Source organism: Miniopterus natalensis, chromosome 2, assembly GCF_054644295.1.
Source record: "Miniopterus natalensis isolate mMinNat1 chromosome 2, mMinNat1.hap1, whole genome shotgun sequence".
Classification (NCBI taxonomy): Eukaryota; Metazoa; Chordata; class Mammalia; order Chiroptera; family Miniopteridae; genus Miniopterus; species Miniopterus natalensis.
The window spans coordinates 101,471,490-101,495,521 of NC_142082.1; the positions used below are offsets into that span (position 1 = coordinate 101,471,490).

The following is a 24,032-nucleotide window of genomic DNA, read 5'->3' on the forward strand; positions in this document are numbered from 1 at the left end:
TTCCTGAACCTGGGACCATAGGTCTCTTTTGTCTGTCAAACAGCTGAAGTGCACAGCATCTCACAGAACATCTATTATTTTAATGTGCATATTTAACATTTTTCTCTTTAAAAGAACTAAATCACTTCTACAGGGGCAAATGGTTATACCAAGCCATTCATGTCTGCCTTACCTTTATGGGATTCTCTCACATGTTTCAGAAGCTCTGTCCATGTTTTGGCCACAAAGGAACATCCTTTTTGACATTTATAGCCTAGTAAAAAATAAGATTGGTGTGTTGCCTTTTGTAAATAGTCAGTGTAAATACCAATCATAATTGGAAAGGAAACCTACAATGCCTATAATTTTTCTCCTACCACCCAATAGTGTTTTATTCTGTTAGTCTCAAGAGGTAAGAGTAAAAACTGAGGTGGTATTTTACAGTGAAACCAAACAGTTGCATATCATGGTACCTCATGTAGGATTTGATGTTAGCAGACTTCACAAGAAGGCTGCCTTTCCCTTTCCTGCTGTTCTCGTAAGCTGACTGTACTGCTCATGGATGCCCAGCTTCTTTAGTTCCCCTACCTCCATGGCTCATGGCCCCTTCACCCTTCCTGCTGTATGTTTGCCTCTTTTCCTCAGAAAAAAGTTCAGGTGTTCCTTTGTCCTTGGCAAACCACCAACACTAAATCTCAGCAGCTGTATGCCCACCCCCTGGCTTCCTCTAGTCTTACCATTTTGTAAGTTTCATATGACAAAAAAGAAGCAGGGTACAGCTAAGGAAGAAAATAAACTAGAATAACCCAGAGCAAAAGACTGAGCAAAAACTGACATTGTATAAAGCACTAGAATTGGAATCAATCAGTGTAACAGCCTGAGTTTCACCCAACTAGATACCAGAGAGAAACAAAACAATGAGGCTGCCTGTCACTCTTAGCTACTAGTCTCTTATTTAAAAAAAAAAAAAAAAAAAAATCCCATAAAGTCTAGGGCTTGGGAGGTTGTAATCAAGATATCAAAAATCCTATATGGAAACATAATAGTCAAGTAGTTAGTTTAATCAAGTATTTTTGAAAAAAGTTACCAATCTGATCGCTCCAAAAACTCCAAACTATTCTCTAAGCTCTTTGAGCGCTCCCAGAAGAGTAACACTGGGAGTAAGTAGAAGGGGTTAAACACTATGAAGCAATGCCTTGGCTAGAGCACCTGCACTATCACAGGACACAGCACAACCAGGCACTTGCTCTGAACAATACAACATGGACTTTGAACTACGACAGCGGAGTGGAAGAACAGACACAGCATGCAGCAGCACCTCTTTGCTTGAGTATAAAACCTGTACAAGTAGAATGGTGCCCCACCTAGTTCTGAGTTGCTCAGTATGACCATGGAATAGAGTAGAAAGCACCAAGTATTCAAAGACTGACACACATATACTCTATGGTTGGTGTGTTAGTCAAAGTGAGCACCAGGAACCACTGTACGCACCCTCATGGACCTTCCCATGTCGTTTCAGCCTGCTGGGTGAGGCAAAGTGTTTCCCGCAGCCTTCATGGACGCACCTGGGTTAACAAGACATGAAGCATCAGCCAGCCCGTTTTCATAGAGAATTCCACTTAGGGTAAATAGTTCTTCGTCCTATTTCTCCAACCAAAGTCTCCTCTTCCCACAACCAAACCAGTCATATAAAAATGAGACCCTATCATAGTTAAAACTCAAGTCACCTGACCAAATTTGGGGCAAAACAGAGGAAAATGTCACATTTTTTTGCTTATGTGATCAAATTAAACACTTTTATCTTTATACTTCTGAAAATCTACTCTGTGTTATCATGGCTAAGAAAAAGATGGTTTAGGCCAACACTTAAACCATTCCAAATAGTTTCTATCTGGCTTTTCCCCACGATGCTGCATGGGGATGGTGTGAAAAGAAAACACAGCAGCAGCTTCACAGCCTCTGGTGAGCAATGAAAAAGTACATGCCACTTTGGCATCACTGCCACCAGCAGCACAGGAACAGGCAGACCTGCAGGCTCTGTCATGGCAGCAGCTCCAGGACTAAGGGCAGCCACGTGAATGGAGGAAGGCTTCGCCAGCACAGCAGTCACTCTTCAAGAGTGACTACCCGTGCAGGCGGTCAGGATTCCTTGATGCCCTTGGCACATCTATTCTAATGTCTCCTGTCACCCTTTCCTGTTCCTCATGAAACCTCTCTCTAATGCAGGCTAAGCCACAGTGCTTTTGCTTTACAGGAAAAGAGTAATTAGTGTCTTCATAAAATGATGTGTCATATAATTGAACAGGCTCTATTTGAATAAAGTCATTTATCAGTCTTCCCTTCAAGCTTAACCACAACTGTACTAGTCTCACAAATTATTCTGAAGCATATTAAGTATTTCTTTTAGAGAAACTAAGAGAACTTTTGGAATGGCCCAATATGTAAATGGGCATACACACAAAAAAATGTTGATTAATAAACTGTTTCAGAACATTTATTCCCAACCTTTGCATCTCAGTTTATTCCCACCTGAAGTCTGTGATGCGTATTTCACCCCCGTAGAGTACCTACTTGAACAGTGGTTCATTGTTGTGCTGGCACTGGTGGGTTTTCAGCTGCTGATGTTTCCTAAAGGTCTTCTTACAACCTTCAAAAGTGCACTGTCCAGTAAAGGTTTGTTAGTCTTGAGAAAAATCAAAGAACAGTTCATAACAATACTCAAGATAAAAACATTGTGGAGATGATAGGCTTGCTACTTTTACCCATTTAGTTACTATAAAATTCTCTGTCAAGAAACTTTAAAGAAAACATTTTTCATTCGTGGTAATCTACCAATAATATACTTTAGCTAGCATAATAATGTTTGCTTTCAAAATAAAATAATTATGATAGCAAGTGCCAGGCTAAATCTAGATATTTGACAGACAAAATTTGGTCAGATGAAAATTTTAGAAATAGACAATAAGCATAAAAGTATTCAGAGAATTTAAGCATAGAAAATCATTCCTACTTACTACATATTGTTTTTGCTGATTCTCATGTTTACGTTCAAAATGTTTCTTCAAGTTTGATTTTGTGTTGAATTTTTGGTCACAGCCACTAGCTGAACAACTGTGAGAAATTATAAACCCAAATATTAACAAACAAAGGGAAGAAAATTTTTAAGACTTTATAAAAGTTAATTATTCCAAAGAATAGTATAAAATAGTCTTTAACAAACACCAAAGTGTAAGCTACACCATGTAGGCCTCTCTGCTTTGATGTGATTAACCTGTAACAAAATGCACTTCATGCTAGGCTCCTGAAATGAATTACATGAGTCAGACATCCTGTACACTAGGCAGAGGGGAGGGGAAAAACTAGTTCCAAAAGCCCAGTCCCTGTTTAGGCTTAAATGATGTTTAAGTCAAATTGTTTTCAGTTTAGAATCTGACATCCTAAATTTTGCTTGAAATGTCACTATAAATTGCCTTTCCAAAAAGACTTCCCAAAACAAACAAACAAACAGAAACAAAACTGGTTTCGGCTTATACTTAGGGATAACACCGAACTATAAACCATTATGCCCTTTGGCATACCACCAAGCTGGTCAGGTTCTCTTAACAAGCATTTCTATATCTTGGCCTTGAATTACTTAAATTCTTTGTGAAGTTGTGTTTTTAAAATATGTGCTCTGTTTGTGATGAGTTTTCAACAGCCTGATGGATGAGATAGGACTTCCTTTATAAGCCCTAATCTTAGCTATCATTCACTGATAAACACTGAGTAATACTCATATGAAGCACTGTGCTACCCACAGGGCCCGGTGGAGGAAAACAGAGAGTAACTGCAGAGACAGTGGGAGATACGCCCAGAAGCCCACTGGAAACACAGGAGGGGCACAGCAGCAGAAACCACTCAAAGTTCCAACAGGTGTCCTTGACCTCAGGAACAGAATGCTGAGTTTCAGCTGGATACATGGCCAACACAGAGCTTTTTCCAGCCTCCCTTGCAATTTGGGGTGGTGACATGGCTAAGTGCTGGTTCATGCTGCTTAAGTCCCACAAAATGTCTGAGAAGGGGGCACGCCTCTTCTGCACCTTCCTCCATCCTGGTGGCTGCAATGCTTATGCAACAGCTAGAGCTCCAACAGGCATCTTGGACCATGATGTTGAAGCCCCAAGATGAGGATGGCAGAGACAAGTTAGGAGCCCAGATCCTGATGATTATGGAGCAGCCAGTGACTGTGTTCTGCTGCATTTCAGTTATGCAAGAGAAAAAGAGACTATCTTGTTTAAGCCTCTATAGTGCTGGGTTTGCTGTCATTCTTGAAGTTAATCCTGACACAGGCATCCAACCTAACACAGGTGTGGAGCAGGACAGGGCCAGGAAAAGTCCTGACAGGAGCCAAATAGCAGGCACAGGGCCACTGAAGACCCTGGCAATGTTAGCAGGGGTCAGCAGGGGGAGGGTGCTGGTCACCTACGCATAGCTGGACCACAATTTCACGTCTGAAGTTCAAGCAAATAAGTCAATATAAACAAAAAGGCCAAATCACAAAGGTCACTGACATGACATACTAAGAACCTGGACTTTGTTATGTAAGCAGTGCTTAAAAACCACTGCACCATTTTAAGAAGGAAAGCAACCTGGAGGATAATGTGGGAGAAGGCAGCGTGTAGACAAAGAAAAGAGTCATGCCAGTGAGGAGCAGCCCCTGAAATAAGACAGTGGCAGCTGGAGCAGGAGAGAGGAACTTGAGGGATCAGTGACAGGACTTGATGACCTATGTGCTGCAGAGGAGAGAGGCGTCCAGGGGAGTTGCCTTATCTTTGCTGTAGGTCACTGGATAGACAGTGATGCCACCTAACAAGAATGATGGAGGAGAAGGCCAGAGAGAAAGCCATGCTCAGGTTGGACTTAGGGAATTTAAGAAGCCACGGAGACTGCTAAGTAACACTGTCCAGCCAGCTACTGGCTATGGGGACCTGGAAATAAGGAGAGAGAGCTCTGCGCTAGAGAAAGCTGGGAGATACCACTTTGTTCCAGGGGAAATAATCCCCACTTTTCTCATTCATTCTGTGCATCTGTACCCAGACCCATTTTTTCTTTCATTATTTATAAACACTGTACAGTAACTTAGTACAGAAAAGCATAAAAAGGGAACCAGATGCATAATGTTTCCTTCTACTGCACCTACCCACCCACTATTCTCCACCATTCCCAAGACTGGTGATAACATTTTTAGTTTTATGTAACTTTTAGGGTTTCTTACGCATATACAAGCAAATATAACTATAGGTTCTTCCTGTCTACCTCCCCCCTTTTTATACACAAAAAGGTAGCCCTTTATATATACTTTCTTGTTTGGTTTTTCACTTAATATGCCTTGGAGATGTTCTGAGTGTCAAAGAGATTATCTGCATTCCTTTTTCTAGCTATACAGTATTCCACTATGGTGACACACTTTAACCCTCCTGATGGGCACATGGGTTGATTCCAATGCTTTGCTACTATTAATAGTGTTGCACATGACCTTGTGCATGCCTTTAATATAGGAACAAGTGTATATGTAGAATAAATTCCCTAGAGTAAAACTTCTAGGTCAAAGACTATATTCCAGCCCTGTTTTCCAGACGACCTTAATTACTCTTTGCTGGTATAGTTGAATTATATTTGGAAGTAAATTAAGCTTCACTTAGGGTCACTGACTTTGAGGACACACTGTGTGCTTGAACAGGGACTGAAACAGGCATCTGCTGTCCTCAGTACTTTGCCCCTTTCCCTCTGGTTGGCACGCTGGTCAGAGGAAGAGGAGATGGCCTTCTACAAGAACACAACAGTGAAGACTGTCCTGTGTCAACAGCTTTCTTCAGACTGTGTGAACCTTAGTGAGGCGTGGGACCCTTCACATTCATCAGTTTAAAACTAACAGAAATCAACTCCAGTCATTAGAAAACCCTACTGCTCAAGTAACTATCTCATAAAACACAATTATTTGAAATCCTAACATCTGCAAAACCTGCCACACAGCTATTTTCTGATAGTCTCCAGCATATAGCTCTGTACAACTATTAAATTTACTTTTTGTTTTGTTTTTTCCCCCAAGAAAAACTTAAATGTTTTCCTGGAACATTCTGTTTAATGGTTCTAAGTGTGGATGCCTGACCAGCAGCATCAGTATCACCAAGAAACTTGCTAGAAATGCAAATACTCAGGCCCCACCCGAGACCTACTGAATAAGATGCTCTTGGGTAGGGCCCAGCAAGCTGTTTTAAGAAGCCTCCAGGTGATTCTGATGCACCCTAAATTTGAGGCCCACTGCTTTAAAGTATGGATTTAAAAGAAAAGCTGTAACTTCACCCTTTCAGGTAAATAAACAGCAACTCCTAGAAGAATAAAATTAAAACTGGTATGGTAGAGGTATAGGGGTTTAATCTGAAGAAATACAAGATAAACTATTAAAAGCTCAGCTTCTTCATGGTTTTACCTCTTATCTCAGCAGCGTATCAGTTCAGAAAGACCCTGACAATGCAGAGCCAAGAACCTGCCAAGGAATCATTTTCAATCTGGTCTAAAACTGTGTGTGTTTCAAGATTGATTTCCCATTTTCCATTTAAAGGAGACAAGAGGATGCAAATGCAAGAGAACTTCAGATTAACTTATTCCTGAAGTTATTAAACACAATAGGGCACAAGCCCCCTACTCCCCCATTCCATACATTCAAAACCTGGTCTCCTCTTATATCAGGAGATGCAAATGAAGTTTCACATCCTCTTGATCTTGAGGTAACAATCAGTTTTCTTACCAGGTCAATGTGCCACACAACCATTTCAGAGGCCTCAACCCAGTTCTCTACTTACACAAAGGGCTTTTCTCCAGTATGAAGCAGGGCATGGCGGCTCAGGTGGTAGTCCCTGACAAAGGCTTTGCCACACCCTTCATGGTCACAAACAAACGGTCTCTAGTGGGAAGAAAAGAAAAAAGCATGTCAATTCTGCCCACATTAGTAACTCTAGTATTATTTAAAGGCCTCAAATATCTAGTAGGCAAGGCTCTGCCTCCAGAGATGGTTTTCACTAAGTGTTGAGCACCTGCTATGCCCAGGCCAGACAAGGTTGTCCTGCATGAAGTTACACAACAATGTCACAACTTCTAAACAAAGTCACTGCAGCAGACTTTGCTTTATGAATAGTATATGCAGAAAGTGGGCAGCCTTCACAGTTGGTTAATCTGCTCCTAACCTGACACCTGGCTTCAAGTGCAACCCCCTCTTAAAGATTACTTGCATATTAGCATGGCCTATGTACACAGATCTCTATAGAGCATGCATGTACCCATCCAAAGCTTAGGGAAGAACATGCAGGTTCTGCCTCATCCTGGACAAGCCCAGTGTCTGTGCTAAGGGACAGATACACAGAACTTTGTACAACTCCTACATGGATTAGGCTCAATCAATATTTGTAAAATTAACGTGAGATTTGGGACAACAAAGTTGACTTCAAGTTTTCTGGCCTGTATGAAGGAAGCTGGTAGTGCCAATAGCCAAAATATGACACACATGTCTAAAATTAAAGGTAAACTCTAATTTAACATACTGGTATAGAGCTCAGATTTGGGCGAACAGGATGGGCAAGAGAAAGATCAGGAGGCAAAGGATCATGAATGTTATGAGTGAACCCAGTCACTGAGTGAGCCTGCCAAGAGAACTGGGACAAAGTGGAGGGCAGAAGATAAGCCAGTGAAAAGGGTGAGAGGAAGAGGAAGAGAGGCTCCAAGAAGGAAGCATCAGCCTTTAAATGCTGGAGATGGTAAGGAGAATGGGTGTCATTAGGCCACATGAAGAAGTGGCCCCACAGTTAAGTAGGTGCTAAGAGCAAAGGCAGGGACTGCAGGCCTCTAACTTAAAAAAATTAAGGGCCTTTAGCTGAAGCAGTGAGAAGTCAAACTCTGCCCAAAGCTGGGAAATTGGGGGATTCCTCTGCCTCCATGAGCCCCCCTTCCCTCAACTGTCTTCCTCCAAAGGTAAAACCCACTCTCCAAATCCATCTGTACCCTGGCCTACAAATGATCCCACCAGGCCTGCTTCTCAGAGCTCCTCTTGTATGGGTCCCACCCAATAACTCTTGCCTACCTTCCCCCCCAGAACCACAGGCTCTCCCTGCAGTTCTCTCAGCCCAGACTATTTTCTCCTCAAATGGCTGCATGGCTGGATCCTTTCCTTCTCACTCAGGACAAGACAGAGGCCGTTCCTGAGCACCCTCCAGCAGCCCTGGATTTATTGCATCTCCTACCCACTCCTTTATCTGTCTGTCCTTCTTAAAGCATAAGGTCCGCGACTATGGAAGCCTTGCCTGTTTTGTTCACTGCTCGCTCGCTCTCCAGGGCTAGAATGGCACTGAGTTTTGAAAGAATGACTGCATGCTGCTTGCAAAGCCTCTAGTACGGGTAAGTTACCCTCCACACACAATCTGGGAGAGGGTGCTTAAGACACGTGCCTGCGGGAGGATGTGGGGACTTCCAATCGTGCACGTATTTACAGATTACCAGGAGGTGGTGATTGGCAAAGACTCGAGGAGAAAGAAAGGGAAAAGTTTGCTCTGTAAACCCCGAGCCCATGGCAAGGATACCTCGGTCCTAGAACTTGTCTACCTCCTCAGCTCCTTCCCTAACCTAAGGCATGAACGGTTCGCTTCCGTGGTCCAAGGTGCCAAAGCTGGCCACGTCCTGCAAAGCCGGGCCTGCGACCCTGCGCACCCACGCGAGCGGATTGCACACGCGGGCTGTTGTGACACTGGTCCCCGCGCGGGGAGGCCAGCCCTCTCCGCGGCCGCGTCTCGGGCCTCTTTACCTCCCCCGTGTGCTTGCACAGGTGCGCGTCTAGCTTCCAGGCCTTGTTGTAATTGGCGCTGCAGTTCGGGAAGGAGCAGATGAACCTACTCGGGAGCGCGGGGAGCGGCGGGGCGGGGCTCTCGCCGGCCCTGACGAACGCGTCGACGATGGTCAGGGAAGATACCGCCTCGGCGACTGACACCGGCGGCTCCAGGGCGCCCAGGGCTGGGCGCTCAGCCACCTGCCGAGCCACGTGCGGGTAACCGGAGGGCGCGGCCCACGCCCCGCCAGGCGCCGGCAGCTCTGGACGAACCGCACGCCGGACTCGGCGCACTTCCGGGATTGCGGCATCCCCCTCCCCCAACGCCCCCAGGGCAGGAAGAGCGCCTGCGCGTACGCAGCAAGCTCCGCCCCGCGCGGGCGCCTCGTTCGCGCATGCTCCGGGAAGCCTCCCGGGGCCGCATTCCTCCCGCCCCGCGCTAGAGGCCAGGGCCGCCTCCTCCGCGGCCAAAGGCGCCCGGGGCCTCGACGGAGTCTGAGGCACTAATTAAATGTGACGTGTTTCCCACCCGTCATCACCCTATTCAAAATGTAAACTGTCCTGTTCTTACCACGTTATCAGTTCGTCTTCTTTATGGATTCATTTCCTTGCCTGCAGTCTACACGCTTCCTCGGTAAGCCCCGGAACAGTGCTTCCTGAGCTTGGCTGCAGATTAGGATCACATGGAGAGCTTTTTAAACTCCTAACCCCGGACCAATTAAATCACAATTTCTGGTAGTGGGGAACCACAATCAGTACTTTAGAAACACCCTGTGTGACTCCAATGTGCTGAAAAGTTTGGGAACCACTTCCCTAAGGCCTTGCTGCTCAAAGGGTGGTCGGTGGACCAGCAGCGTCACTAGAAATCACAACCGCCAATCTGCTTGAATCACAGAGATCTCCAGGTGGTTTGACAGACATGAACATTTGAAAAGCACTATTTAGAGGCTTGAATGAATATTGTTACATATCTTGATTTATGGAGACCACGTGTTTAAAGGATGTCCTTGGATGCGAATAACATGATGGATGGTCGGATGTTCTGCCAGGTTTGTATTTTTCACAGCCTGCATCATTCCAAATCATTAAGCAAGCCCTTGTCTGAATCTGATGAACAGGTTCCTGTAGAGAACACGACAGGGCCCAGCAGTCAGTCCTGGCCTGGACCTCCCACGTAACACTGCTGACTCCAAGGCGTCCTCCCTTCTCTCCCCCCTGCATTAGCTACATGCCCCATCACAGTGGGTTTTACCTCCGCATCTTCAGTTACACCCAAGTAAGGCCCTGAACCTTCTAGTTCCCATGACTGAATGTGATCTCATCAGAAAAGGAGTGTCTGGGGATCAAAGTAGCCTACCCCCCAACCATGTGGAGCGAATTCTGCTCAGAGGCCATCCTTCCCCAAACTTTCAGATCTCCGCAGCTCTCCCCCAGGCCTTCTAACAATAACCAATATGGTATTAAAGAAAAAAAAAGTGTATCGTAGAATTAGAAGGGAGAGCCCTAGAGTCAGCAAGGCACACTAAGAGGCCATTATTGTTAGTAGAGTGGGAGGTCTGGGCTCAAGAGGATGACCATGAAGCCAAAAAAGAGGAGGCAGGTAGGAGACATTCACCTGCACAGGTGAAAAGGCAGTTCAGTGATGGTAGTGGTTAGAAGCACGGGCTTTATAGTTTGGCAGACCTACTTTGAATCCTGGCTCTACCATTTACTTTTTGACCAGGAGATAGTTATTTAATCCCTCTAAACTTAGTGTTTTCTGTGCAATGGGCATGATATCTATGCCACAGGGTTTTTATGAGAATATTATGAGACAATTCATGTGAGGTGCATAGCACATAATAAATATAATAAAAAAATAGTGGCCTTTATATTTCCCCCCCCACTTGCTTCTGGCTTATGCCTTTCATTCTTAAACTAGAGTTGTGACTGGCAGACTTCTAGGATAGTCCCAAATAATCACTGCTTCCTGATATTCACGTCCTCATGTAATTACCCCTCTCCTTGGGAGGGGACTGGACCTTGTGAATTGCTTCCAACTAATAGAATACGGCACAGGCGATAGGATGTGTTAGGTTATAGAATGTTGGGACTTCCGTCTTCCCAGTTGACTCTCCTCCATTGCCTTCTTGGTTTCTATACTTTGATGAAACAAGCTACCATGTTGGCAAAGCCCACAGGATAAAGAATTGAGGGTGGTCTCTGTCCAACAGCCACCTAGGAACTGAGGTCATCAGTCCAGCAAGACTGAATAGGAACTGAACCCTGCCAACAACCATGTGGCTTAGAAGCAGATTTTTCTTCAGTGGAGCCTTCAGATCAGCCCCCAGCCATGGCTGGCCTCTGGTTCATTGCAGCCTGGGAGAGATCCTGAAGTAGAGAACCCAGTTAAGCTGTGCCCAGATTCCTGACCCACAGAAAGTATAAGATAATAAATGTGTGTTGGTTTAAGCCATTAAGTTTGGTAATTTATTATGCAGTATAACCAATACATAAAGTCAAAGTCTTTCATTACACAAAATAACTCCTGACCTGATGGTCCTGAATTCACACTAAGGGGAGAGCATCTGAACAAAGAGGATTCTGACAGGAGGGGAGACTCTGACTCAGCATCCAGACATTATATGAGCTTCTTTCTAATCAAAAACCAGATTCATGATTCCACCAGAATGAGCACCTACGGTGATAACTGGACATAAGAGCTCAAATGTGGACTGCCCTGGAAGATCTCAATGTGTAGTTCCTTTCATTCCAATTTCACTCTAATCTTCCAATGTTTACTTCTCCCAGATGAGTCTAGCAGTCAAGGTGGTTAGTAAGGCCATTGTCCTTGTGGCTTGGGAGGGAACCGGGACATCAGCCATAAAACACACCTGTGACTTAAAGAAGCAGGACCAGCCCTAGCCGGTTTGGCTCAGTGGTTAGAGCATCGGCCCATGGACTGAAGGGTCCTGGGTTTGATTCCAGCCAAGGGCACGTACCTCAGTTGCAGGCTCGATCCCCAGCCCTGGTTGAGGCCCCTGCAGGAGGCAACCAACCGATGTGTCTTTCTCACATTGATGTCTCTCTCTCTCTCTCCCCCTTCCACTCTCTCTGAAAAGCAATGGAAAAAATATCCTCTGGTGAGGATTAATAAAAAAGAAAAGAAGCAGAACCACATGCTCTTGTTTCAGGCATGCAGTAGAAAGACCTCCAGATTGGGTCCTAATTGGCACTAACTACTTGAGTATGACTTTGAGTGTGACTCTTCCCAACCTGCTTTGTCTCATCTATAAAACAGAGGAGACTCACCTCCCTCCCTCACAGAGTTGCTATGGACATCACGTAAGAACTCAGCAGTTAACCTCTCTGTGCCTCAGTTTCTTCATCGGTCAACTGAGGACAATAGTACCTACCTCACAGGTTGTGAGAATTAAACAAGAAAAGACAGGTAGCCCTGGTTGCTGTGATTCAGTTGGCTGGGCCTCGTCCCCCTGCACTGAGAGGTTGCCGGTTTGATTCCGTCAGGACAATAGCCTGGGTTTCTGGCTTAATCCCCAGTAGGGGGCGTGCAGGAGGCAGCCAATTGACGTTTGGTTCTCACATCGACATTTCTTACTCTACCTGTCCCTTCCCCTCTGTCTAAAAATCAATTAAAAAATCTTAAAAAGAAAACATGTAAAGCATGTAGCAAAATGGGTGACTCAGAGGAATTGCTCAGTGGATGTCAGCTCTTGTCACCATGGTTACTATGATCTGTGCAGACACCTTTCCCAACCCATGATGTGCTATACATCTATCTGTAAATTGTTACTGACACTAAATTCTCAAATATGAGCTCAAATAAAAAGTGAATGAATGAGCTCTATTCCATTGGTCAAGTTCAGCCCAAAAGTGCTGGAAGGCAACAGTTAAGAAAAGTTCCCTCCACTTTGCCTCAGGATTGAGCAAGACAGATTCTACCTCTCCGCCACATTGTGGATAAAATTCCCACCAACATCCCTCAGGGACCTTCCAGGAGTTACTGATTGTCTAATTGCCCAGTTAGGAGAGGTTCCCCAGGCTGTCATCTGTATCTCTGTCTTTGCTCCCAGGTGTGCTGTCAGCAGATTTCTCACCCTTGAACGTCCCCCACAGGGACCTTTGGAATCATCCAGTGATAGTGCTTAGAACCACTACCATTTTCGTTCTCAGTTGTCCACTTACCATGCAGTTCCAGCCTGGCTTCTCTAATTAGCCCTCTCTTGCTTAGGTCTGATTATCACATATTCCTGTGGTTATAATGGCCCCACCAGAGTACTGCCACAGGCCTGTGCTTAATCACTCATACCCGCTTCAAACCCATTTTATTCTGGAGTAGCCAGATTCCATCTAGTGAGTGAGGCCTAATTGCTCTCTGATTACCCACAGGGTCAGGCACTGGAATGTGCCCTTTCCAACCATAGCCACGCAAGACTTTTGCGTTGGATAATCTCCTCTGCCAGCGTTTTTCACTGAGCCACCACCAGAGAACCTGCAGGGAGTCCTTTCCCCGTTTATGGGTGGCTTCTTGGTTTGCTTTAGGGGTTGAATCCATCCATCCCTCTTCAGCACAAATGCCACCATCTCTGCATCTCTGTCCAGTGTACCATCATCTCACCTGGTCTCCAGGTATATCCCGCAACCAGGTTCACTCTCCCAAATCTTTTCTCCACACTATGGCTAAGGGATTCTCCCCAAAATAGGGATTTCAGGGGTGCCCCATTGTCTTTAGGATAAAGCTGCACCTCCTACAGGTGCGCTTGCAAGGCCTCAAAGAAGCCAGCATTACCTCCTGGCCTCCTTTCTCTCTTCTATCAGCCCAAGCCCCTTGAGCTCCCTTCGCTGCTCACACCTGCCATCTCTCAGCTTAGGAGTCAATTCCTCCAAAGAGCTTGGCAGACATGCTCCAGTGGGCCGAGTGGCCTACTCCACACCCCACAGGACTCTGCGCCTCCTTCCTGACAGCTCTCCGCACACTTTACCACAGCTGTCTAACTAATCTTCCCCGGCAGCTCTTTGCAAGCTCTGGAGGGTAGACTTCACGTCTCCTGGTCACCACTGGTTCCTCAGCTCCTAGCAAAGGGCCGGGCACATGGTAGATGCCAATAAATATTTCCTAACTGAATCAATACCTTTCCCACCACTGCTATGAAGCAGCAGAAATAACTGGAAGTTTTTATGGCATTTCCCTTGGTCAAACATTTACTGGTCCAGATAATATTTCACATTAAACATTCATTTTGGGCTTAAACAAAAGACTTATTGCTTTCTGGCATACCAATGATGTTTTAAATTTTCTCTCATGATTCACAAGTTTCCTTTATTCTGTAAATTGGCTTTGAAGTATCCCTGCCCCTGCCCCTGCCCCCCCCCCCCACGTCTCAATTACTTTAGGTCAATTTTTGGCCAATTTCCATACAAAGTACTTGTATGCACCATCTCATTTAATCCCCCCGCTAAGTTTGTAAGGGAGACATTATTATTCTTACACACAGGTAAGGAAGCCTCGTGTCCTTGCACAGGACATTCTGTGTCAGCTGAGTCATATGTTATAAATTATATGAGGATTTGCCACCGTTGCGTGTGGGGGAGAATTTCAGGCAGGGCAGGCACCCCCACTTGGAGGCTGACACGTCATGACACCTACTCTGATTCAGCCTGTGGTTTTCCACATCACCCTCAGTGAATGAAGCAGGTCCAGAATTTTCCAAGGTGGTACAGACACTGCTCTCAGCCCTGGGAAGCCTGCGATGGAAAAACAGGCCCAGGCCCTGCCAGGGTGCAGGCACCGGATACTGCTGGCACCTGGCACGGAGGGCGGCCAAGGGCACTGGGTGCCTGAGGGAGACAGAGTGAGGAGAGGGTTTCACTGGCCCAGGAAGGGAGGCTGAAGCCACAGCCTCAAACTGACCGCCCGGCATTGCCACCCCGCCCAGCTCTGCGGCCCGGCCCAGGTCCCTGCTGCTTCACTAACCGGAGTTTGCCCTGGAGCCCATGCTGCTTTTGAGAAGAAACCATACAGAGCCATCTTGTGGTGGAAAAGGGACGCACAGGTCTCTGCCTCCACTTTATGGACTTTTATATGACACCACAGGTGTAACCACATGTGCGCACTATGGCACCTTGATTCCTCCCATACCCCAGGCAGCACTTGAAAGTGGTCAGCAAATGTTGACAGCCATCTCCACTTGTCCCACGAACACATTTACCGCAGGTAATTAACTTAACTGCCTGATAAAAATGTAATTGGCGTGTTGTAACGCCAGCCATTGTCCGAGAAGAGTTTGACAGGCATGAGTTATGTTGCCTCCTCGGTTATCTTTATAGGCACATAATCAAATCCAAATTTGATCATTTGTTTGTGATTTGATTAAAGTAAACAGCCAAATTGGGGAATCATGATCCTGAAAGATTTATTATTTGCCTCAATTATGCGGTTTGGATTTTTGTTTGTTAGAGAGTAAGAGGCCGGTCAGATGGCTCCTCCTCGCTGCCAGACGCTGCGCAGCCGCACTCTCGGAGGCAGGGACCGCCTTCGTCAGACGGGGCGGCCCGGAGCCCCCATCTGTAAGCCCGCAGGACACGCGCCTCTCTCGGAAGCTTCAGCCACGTGGGCCTTTTCTCGTGTTGCGAACAGCAGCCACGCACACTGTAGTCTGTGGGAGCACACTGAGCGCCCCCCCTCGGGCACATGCGACGGACCTGAGTGGAGGCTGCCAAGCAGCCTCTGCTGAGCACCTGCTAAGCCAAGCACCACGTCACCTGCAGGGCTGTTCTAAGCAGCCTGGACAGTGACGAAGAGCTTCATCATGGCACCTCAGCTGTCGCTGGTGATGCACGTATGCATTTCTTAACTTCAGCCCTCAAGTAAGCAAGTCACCTCCCACCTGAGCTCAGGGGCTGCTCCAGTACAGGACACCCATTACAAGAGACTGTTTTTTAAATGTGGTCACTGATGAGGGTGTTTCTCGCCACCCCCAGAGTGGTGAGGAGGCTGCAGAGACTTCCTCTGATTAGGGCCACCCCTAAGCCACCTGCCCCAGGCTGGGAGGAGGAGGCCTCCGGGCTGTGTTTAGGAAAGTTAGGTCTCAAGACCAGAACAAGGGGACCATGCAAGCCTCAGCGTGGTTCCATGTTTCCAGACACTGAGGATCGCCCCTAAGCTAGACCTGGGAAGAATCTGCTGCACATGGCTTTGGTCATGCTTTTGAAGTCAGCTAAGAGGGAATTCAGTTAGATTTTTGAAACAAGTACTTTTCCCCATGTCCTTGGACAACCTAGAATGTTTCCTGCTCCCCCACACTTGTCCAGCCCCCACCCTGTGCCAACCTGACCTTTACCCAGCAGACACAGAGGCGCCTGCCCAACTCAGCCCTTGGCCCCTGGTTCAGCTCCTGGCTCTGCTGGTCGTACCCTGTCATCTCACTGTTCCGCGTGTGCCTCATAACACCCGCGTCTCCCCAGGGAGATGGTAAATGCCACGAAGGCAATGGGCAACAAGTATAACAGGACTCATTTGTTTGCTTAACAAATACTGAGTGCCTGCTCTGGGGCAGTCACTGCTCTAAGCCCTGGGAAGAGAGCAATGAACAAAATAGGCCAAGACCCTGTTCTCATGGAGCTTCTATTCCAGTGCAAGGCAGACAGTAAACAAAGAAGTACATCACATTCTAGACGTAGAATCCGAAGCATGGTCCAAGGTCACCCAGGAGTCTGGGGGTCAGAGATGGGAGTAAAATCAGAGTCTTCGGTGATGAAAGTCAGCCAGACTCCCAGCTTCCAAGTTTACTGTGCACCAGGGCACACTGATGTACCTGTGTTAGGTAGCACGTCTGCAGACGAGGTTCAGGCTCTGAGAATCTGTGCAGTTCCCAACATCTTAGGTACTGTAGGCTCTAATCAAGTTATTATCACAAAATATGCAACATTTGTTCCACGGGGGGACCTGATTAGGAGTGGGCCTTGGTCATGACAGGACTGTTTCTGGCTGCCTGATTACACCTTGTAATGCTCACCTCCACACAGCGGCCCAGAGGCAGGGGAGGTGAAGGAGGTTGTCCACGCTGCTGAGTTCAGATTACCCTCAGCAAACACAGTTCACCCTATAGAGCAAACAGGATTACCCAGTTACCTTATGGGCGAAAGGAAAGGAACTCTACCCATCATTAATGTTTTATTACCTTTCAAAAAGTGTAACCTTTAACCTCCAAATCAGCTCTAAACAAAGCCGAGGAGGTATGGCTGCTGGGGCAGTTCCGGGTGCCGGTCTGTCACTGGGCCAATGCTGTTTCCATCAGGAGAAACAAATAAACAAAGATAAGCGGTTTAAAATGCACTCGAAGCAGACCCAGAACTTCCCAAGCAGAGATAACGGGCTGCTGGGCCTCGTTTGGATGATAGAAGGCTGTCTGCCCAAGTCCGCTCTGGCCTGGGACGGAGCTGGGCCTCTGTAGAGACCAGCATAAGGGAAGCCCTTCCAAGGCTTGGAGAAAGTGCTGCCTGGTGCTAACTGCAGAAGCTCTGTGATTGACTTGGCCCTGGCACCAGCTGACTGATTGATGACCTGAAGAATTTGCGCTTCCACCACGCTTGTTGTCCTAACTACCAGAAAGGGCCTTATTTAGCACAAGGACTCCAAAGTCTGAGCCAAATTGGGTGGAAAGAGTATTTACATGTGAGATATTAGGGATGCCACAGAATTCCCTGGAGTCTGTGACACATGGGATTACCTGGACTCAGAGCTCACCTGTGCTGAACAGGCCCTTCCTTCCTTTTTGATGTATGAAAATGACAGGTAGTTCCAGACACTTTCATTTTTATAGATGACTAATGCCTAATTATTTGTGACCTAAGAAGTGAGTCCTTAGTAGTTGGTACAGTTTATTATTCATGAGCTAAAATTAGCACAGAACTAGAATATATTGGTTCCACTTCAGTTCCCAGAGGTCTGGCTGCTGAGCATGGTTTGGCTCTGTGGCGCGGCTAGCAGAGCGGGGGTTTCTGCAGCTGGGGAGGGACACTTTGTCAGCAGTGCTGTCTTGAGTTGGTCATACTTTTTAAAATTGCTGCCTTTCTTGCTTTTAAATTATAACTTACTGTTGGTTTAGCTTCTTTACTGTCAATTTAGTTTGTTGTGAGTTGTTAGATTGGCCCAGCAGTGTGTAGTGGTGTATTCCAGCATCTGCCTGCACTTTCCCAGTAACTACACATTAATACATAAATGCAGAAGTTCAAAGGTGGACACCACACCCCTACTGCTAAATTAGAAGTGTGCATAATTCTGCCGAATATATTTGAGGAGCTCTTTTTCTATACCATATGGAAACTGATTGAGGTAGGTGGGCCAGGAGGTTTTTAGTTTGCCAAAGTGGGTTGCTCTCAAGAAAGTTTTGCAGGCCACTGACCTAGAAGCCTGGGATTACACTGCACCAGTGTGTGCAGAGGTATGCTAGGAGATATTAGCAACCAGCTCTGGGGGGTCAAATTGTGTGTGTGTGTGTGTGCATGCGTGTGTGTGATGTGTTTAATGTATAGGTTTATTATAAATTTTACTGATGTAGAAGATGTGTGGCACACAGCTTACAATTTAAAAAAATACAGTACTCATGACTGTAAATTCCATATAGCCAATTGATTCTCACAGAATACTTCTAGTTGATTTTTGTTGAATTAGTGCATTATAGTTGCAAATGATAAACAGGAGTAGTTCCTACATAAATGTTAGTTGATATTTTTGTTTAAGAGTAAGACAAAAGTAAAACAACGAAGACTATGTCCAAACTTCAGTTACTTATCAATGATGTGAGTGAATTCTTTGCTAAATCGGATGACATTTTCAGTTTTTCGGCTATTCACAACTTAACAGTTATCCACATACACTTAAGTTTAATATGGCTTATTAACATTTTCTCCACCACTTTCTTAGTTCTAGACAATCAATAAGACAATAAACAAGCCCTGATTTGTAGCATTTTGCCAATGTCTATGGTGCAAACACTCGTATTGCACCGGGATCAATTTTAATCTACTGACATTGCTTTGCTGAGTGTGGGGTTGGGAAGAGATGCCCAGTGATAACCTTTATGTAGTATTCCCACCACTCATCTACAACACCCAGGTAACCTCAAGAGCATAGATAATAGTAAAGTGCAGTAAAAAACAAATAGGAAGATCAACTTTGAGTATTACCACCTTTGTTTTTTACATAATTTTATTATTAATCATGGCTATGTTTAATAACTGACTTGGAACATTCCTGAAGGTGCTTGGGAGCCTGCACCAGCTGGCAGGGCATACCACTGAGTGCATGGCAGTGAAGGTAGTTGTGATTTAACAAAGGCCGGTTATGTTTTCAGACGCAGTGTAGTGTTTCCCATTCCAACTTCCCTCAGTTTATAATTTGGCCAACATCTAATCCTGGCCTCACCCCAGTCAGTGTTAGCCCGGTCCTTTGTCACAGTCTTGGGCCCTGTGTCCATCCCCTGGGATTGAGCAGTGGCTGCACAGCCTGTCTACAGGGAGATGGGCCAGGACAGGTCCCCACTTGTGGCCCCGCAGGAAGCACAGCCCCCACCATAAAGAGGAAGTGCTAGAAGCAGTTTGAGAATTAGGAAGAGAGTGCCAGCCAGTGACTAAAGGCCTAGTGCAGCCATAAAAATCTGCCCGGGGTTACGTCTTGAGAAACAAGGTGTTGGCTTTTAAAGTGTTTAATTTTCTCTCCCCTAAAAACTGAACCCAAAACTTTAATTACAGGCAGATCATAAAACTCAAATTCCAGTATCAAAGGGCATGTCCAAGGATAGGTATGTATGATTTAAACATCTTGCAATGCTTTATCAAATGACTAAAAATGGACTTTTTTACTTTGCGTAACTGCATTAGTCCTTTGATTGGTCGGTGGAATTTCTAAGTTCTATTTTTCATAGTATCTAGCTCTTAATGACAACAGGTCTTAATGTCTTTCTAATAGGGCCTATTTATTTAAAAATCTAATAAAACAAAAAATTTTCTCCATCTCCCACTCCCGTTTTGTTGTTGGAATGACCTGGGATCCTGCAGGTGAGTGACAGCTGTCCCCTTGCTCTCCTCCCTGCCGCACTGTTCTCGACCTGCCTCAGCCTGGCGCCCCGCTACACACCATTCAAAGAAGGAAGCAACAGAGAGTTTGCTGCTCTTCTTAGAAGAACCTTCACCTGTGATCTTCTTGGGATAAACAGTTTTTAAAAACAAGCGAACAAATTACAATTTGCAAGCCATTCTGGAGTTTTAAACACTAACTTTGAAAGATACTACAGGAAAATATATTTAAATCAACACTTTCTATTCATGGTAGATACGTAGTAATAGGTTGAACAAGAAAAATAAAATAGCTTCTTCTTCATCTAGAAAGCCTGAGAAGCTCTAGCCAGTTTTGCTCAGTGGTTAGAGTGTCAGCCAGGAGACTGAAGGATCTTGGGTTCAATTCCAGCCAAAGGTATGTACCTCGGTTGCAGGCTTAATCCCTGGCCCCGACTGGGGGGTGGCGGGGTGGGAGGCAACCAATCAATGTGTCTCTTTCACATCGATGTTTCTCTCTCTCTCAGTCACCTCCCCTCTACTCTCTCTGCAAAGCAATGGAAAAAAGTATCCTCAGGTGAGGATTAAAATGTAAATAAATAAATAAATAAATAAATAAATAAATAAATAAATTTTAAAAATAAATAATAAAAAGCCAGTCTCATCACTTTCTTTAGTCAGTGAGAAGAGGCAGTCTCATCACTTTCTTTAGTCAGCGAGATGGCAATCTTGAGATACACAGATCTGATCTGGTTTCCAAGAAGGTCCTGGAGAAAAAACAATGCAGGCAGCACTGGGTGAAACAGAACCGTCACCTACAGCTTGAACAACTTCAATACTAATAGCATTTACGTACATTCAAATAGACTCTTTTCCTTGTGCCCAGATCGTGTATTGACATAACTGCTTTCATGAAAAGGTCTTTTGATCACAAACGCATTTTAGTTTTTGAAGGAGGAAGCATTTCTTGTTGGGTTTAATTGATGAGGTTTAAATGTTCCTTTTTTTTCTAGTAAACCTAGCTCTCACCCATATCAGAGTGTTAATGACCAGGACTCAGGGTGCCTGGTGTAGCAATTTGCCCGCATCGCCGAGGGGCTCACTGCATCACCCCATCAGTCTAGGGTCTGCTCCCTCTGTACCTCCATCCACGTCTGTTTTATTGATGTCCTAACAAGCAATCACATCCCTCTGTTCCTGAGGAGGTTGTAAGTGCAGTAAGACAAGGTAGTGACCCTGCTTTATCTTGAACATACTTCAGCTTCAGTCCTGCCTCTGATTGCCCCCAGCCCCAGCCCAGGTGAGAGTGAGGTTCTCTAATTGGCCAAGAATATAAAACTGGCTATTTGAACTAAAGACTTTTTTATGAGCTTATGCAAGTATTCAGTATTGGACCACAGTCAGTATATTTGTCTTTAAACATCAGAAGTCCAAGTTTTCTTCTGAACTTGTGGATACAGAGGAGGGGTGAAGCAGGGCCTCATCCCAGAACATGAAACTGAATAAAACAGCCTTAGCAGCACTGGGGAAACCAGCTATGAATCTTAGAACATCATTCATTCCACAGGAGCTGTTGACTGACTAATTCTTAACCCAGAGTAGAAAACAGTCCTCTGAGTATATGCCCCAGATAATTAGACAAATAGCAAAGCAGTTGATATAAAATTCAAATTAATTTATGAAGAAACAATTACATATTTCAGCAACAACAGCCTAAATCAATAAAAGCACAGGGAAAAGTGTTAGTAGAAACTGAAAATCTCTGTAACTTTTGCCCAATCCAGAAATTTGGGAGATGGGCGATGAGAACCTAGAATTGACAGCATTTCCTAGGACATTACTAATAGGTGTAGCTAAATAAGATTGTGGTTCTTGTCACATAGCTCCTCACTATTTTCAAAGACAAATAATCACCCATACAACAAGGACCAACACACAGAAAAAGTGGAAATTTAATAAATATTTAATAAACATGTTTTATGCCGATGATTAATACAAACTGTCTTACATATTTGGATCAGTGTGGCAAAATACCTTTGCGTCTGTATCAGATATGAGATCATTGATCTAAGGTCCAAAGGAAAATAATGCCTCTTATCAATGTGTTTACAATATATATTATAGGGGCTCTCACATTCTCTGCAAATGTGGGCATATATCATACTTTGTGTTTTAAAGCATAATGTTATATATTTGAACTTTATTTAAAAACTATAAGAAAATGTGTTATTCCCACTGTATAGATAAATAAATTAGAATATGTAAGTTTTTAAAAATGTTGAATGAGTAAAGGGGAAATGACTTCCCAAGTTACACAATTCTGTGCTTGAGCTGAAATGATAAGCCAGGTCTCTAGGCTCCCAGTTCACGGGACGGCCCGCTCTGCCACCTGCAGACCCTTGGAGGTGCCTCGGAAGCTCTCTTCTGAGACCCTTCAGAGGCAGGCGGGGGCCTGAAAGAACCATGGTCCTTCCCAGTCCGCCTCTGTCCCTCACTTTGCCTGCTGTCCTGGGACTCTAAGGCCAGGAGGGTAATGAGATGTTATGTGAGATAGCTAGTCGGTTGCCCTAACTCCTTGATAAGGAAAACCAGAGGGATGACCCTGATAATTCTGGTGAGATGAAGAAAAATTTGATCGCTGTAATGATTGAAAATTATTTGTAAACAATTCTGCATACACACACATAATAAAGAATGGAGAGGAAGAACGGCATGAGAAGAGAAGAGGAAACGGGGAGGAAGAAATGCTCTCTAAAGCAGAAGAGCAAGAGGAGATAAGATTAGAAAATAGGCATTATTTATTCGTCTCCAGACGTTTAATGACTATAATTCTGATAACAAATCTTTCAACAAATATATTTATTCTCTCCAATACATTCTTTAATTTTTTTATTTTAAAAATTGTGGTAAAATCCAAATAATATAAAATTTATCATCCTAATCATTTTTAGGTGTATATTTCCAGTGGCAATAAGTAAATTCACAATGTTGTGCAACCATCCCACCACCCATCTCCAGAACTCTTTTCATCTTGCAAAAGTGAAACTCCGTATCCATTAAACTACAGCTCCCCATTCCCACCTCCCTCCAGCCTGGGCAACCACCATTCTACCGTCTGTCTTTATGGATTTGACCACTCTAGGTCAAATGGAAACATACAATATTTGCACTCTTGTGGCTGGCTTATTTCACTTAGCATAATGTCCTCAAGGTTCATCCATGTTATTCCATTTGTCAAAATTCTCTTAAGGCTCACCAGCCAGTGTTGCTCAGTGGTTGAGCGTCGATCCATGAATCTGAAGATCACGGGTTCGATTCCTGGTCAGGGCATAAGCCCAGGTTTCAGGCTTGATCCCAAGTAGGGAGCATGCAGGAGGCAGCCGATCAATGTCATTCTCATCATTGATGTTTCTATCTCTCCCTTTCTCTTCCTCTCTCTGAAATCAATAAAAATATTTTTTTAAAAGAAAGGGGAGGGGCACTGAAATATATACAGTGTTTGTCAAAGAATGTGTAACAGTAAAATTTTGTTTTAAAAAATTCTCTTAAGGCTGAATAATAAATATTTTGTTATATATATATATATATATATATATATATATATATATATATATATATATATACCACATTTTGCTTATCCATTTATCTGTCAGTGGACATGGGTTGTTTCCACCCGTGGCTCTTGTGAATAATGCTGCATGAACATGGTGCATAAGTATGTGTACAAGTCCTTGTTTTCAATTCTTTGGGGTATATATACCCAGAAGTAGAATTTCTGGATCATATGGCAATTCTGATTCTTTACTTGTGGTTTAAAACAACCCCACATAACATAAAATTTATCATTTTAATTTCTATGTGTACAGGTCAGTAGTGTTAATTACTCTTAATTTTTTGAGGAACCACCATACCATTTTCCATAGTCTGTAATACATTCTTATATTCATCACCAGCAAATGAGATAATACTAGTGAAGCTCTTATAAGAGTACATTTAAATTCAATAAATATTAACTAAATAACAGCCATGATAAAAATAGTAATAATGATGAAATTCTGTGACAATTCATGGGGGACTTTTTATGTGGGACACTGTCAGGCACTATAGGTGGCATAAACCTACAGAACGCTCTCTTTGCCTTCACCAC

The 24,032-nt window shown here is 44.6% G+C and overlaps 2 protein-coding genes across 3 annotated transcripts in view; one reads left to right on the forward strand and one right to left on the reverse strand.

Annotated features, from left to right (window-relative positions):
• The window catches only part of MTIF3 (mitochondrial translational initiation factor 3), a 17,861-nt gene extending 15,378 nt beyond the window's left edge, over positions 1 to 2,483 (forward strand). For both annotated transcript variants that reach the window (XR_015714051.1, XR_015714052.1), the window contains one exon: positions 1,499 to 2,483. The gene's annotated coding sequence lies outside the window, so the exon portion shown is untranslated. The remainder of the gene's footprint in view (positions 1 to 1,498) is intronic.
• Positions 1 to 16,275, reverse strand: part of GTF3A (general transcription factor IIIA) — a 21,346-nt gene extending 5,071 nt beyond the window's left edge. The window contains exons 1-7 of the mRNA XM_087813750.1: positions 16,171 to 16,275; positions 8,810 to 9,325; positions 6,822 to 6,922; positions 2,994 to 3,090; positions 2,551 to 2,639; positions 1,471 to 1,544; positions 173 to 253 (exon numbers count right to left, since the gene is read on the reverse strand). Of these exons, the coding sequence (XP_087669876.1) occupies positions 173 to 253; positions 1,471 to 1,544; positions 2,551 to 2,639; positions 2,994 to 3,090; positions 6,822 to 6,922; positions 8,810 to 9,325; positions 16,171 to 16,275 (1,063 nt within the window). The remainder of the gene's footprint in view (positions 1 to 172; positions 254 to 1,470; positions 1,545 to 2,550; positions 2,640 to 2,993; positions 3,091 to 6,821; positions 6,923 to 8,809; positions 9,326 to 16,170) is intronic.
• Between the last annotated feature and the right edge of the window lie 7,757 nt (positions 16,276 to 24,032).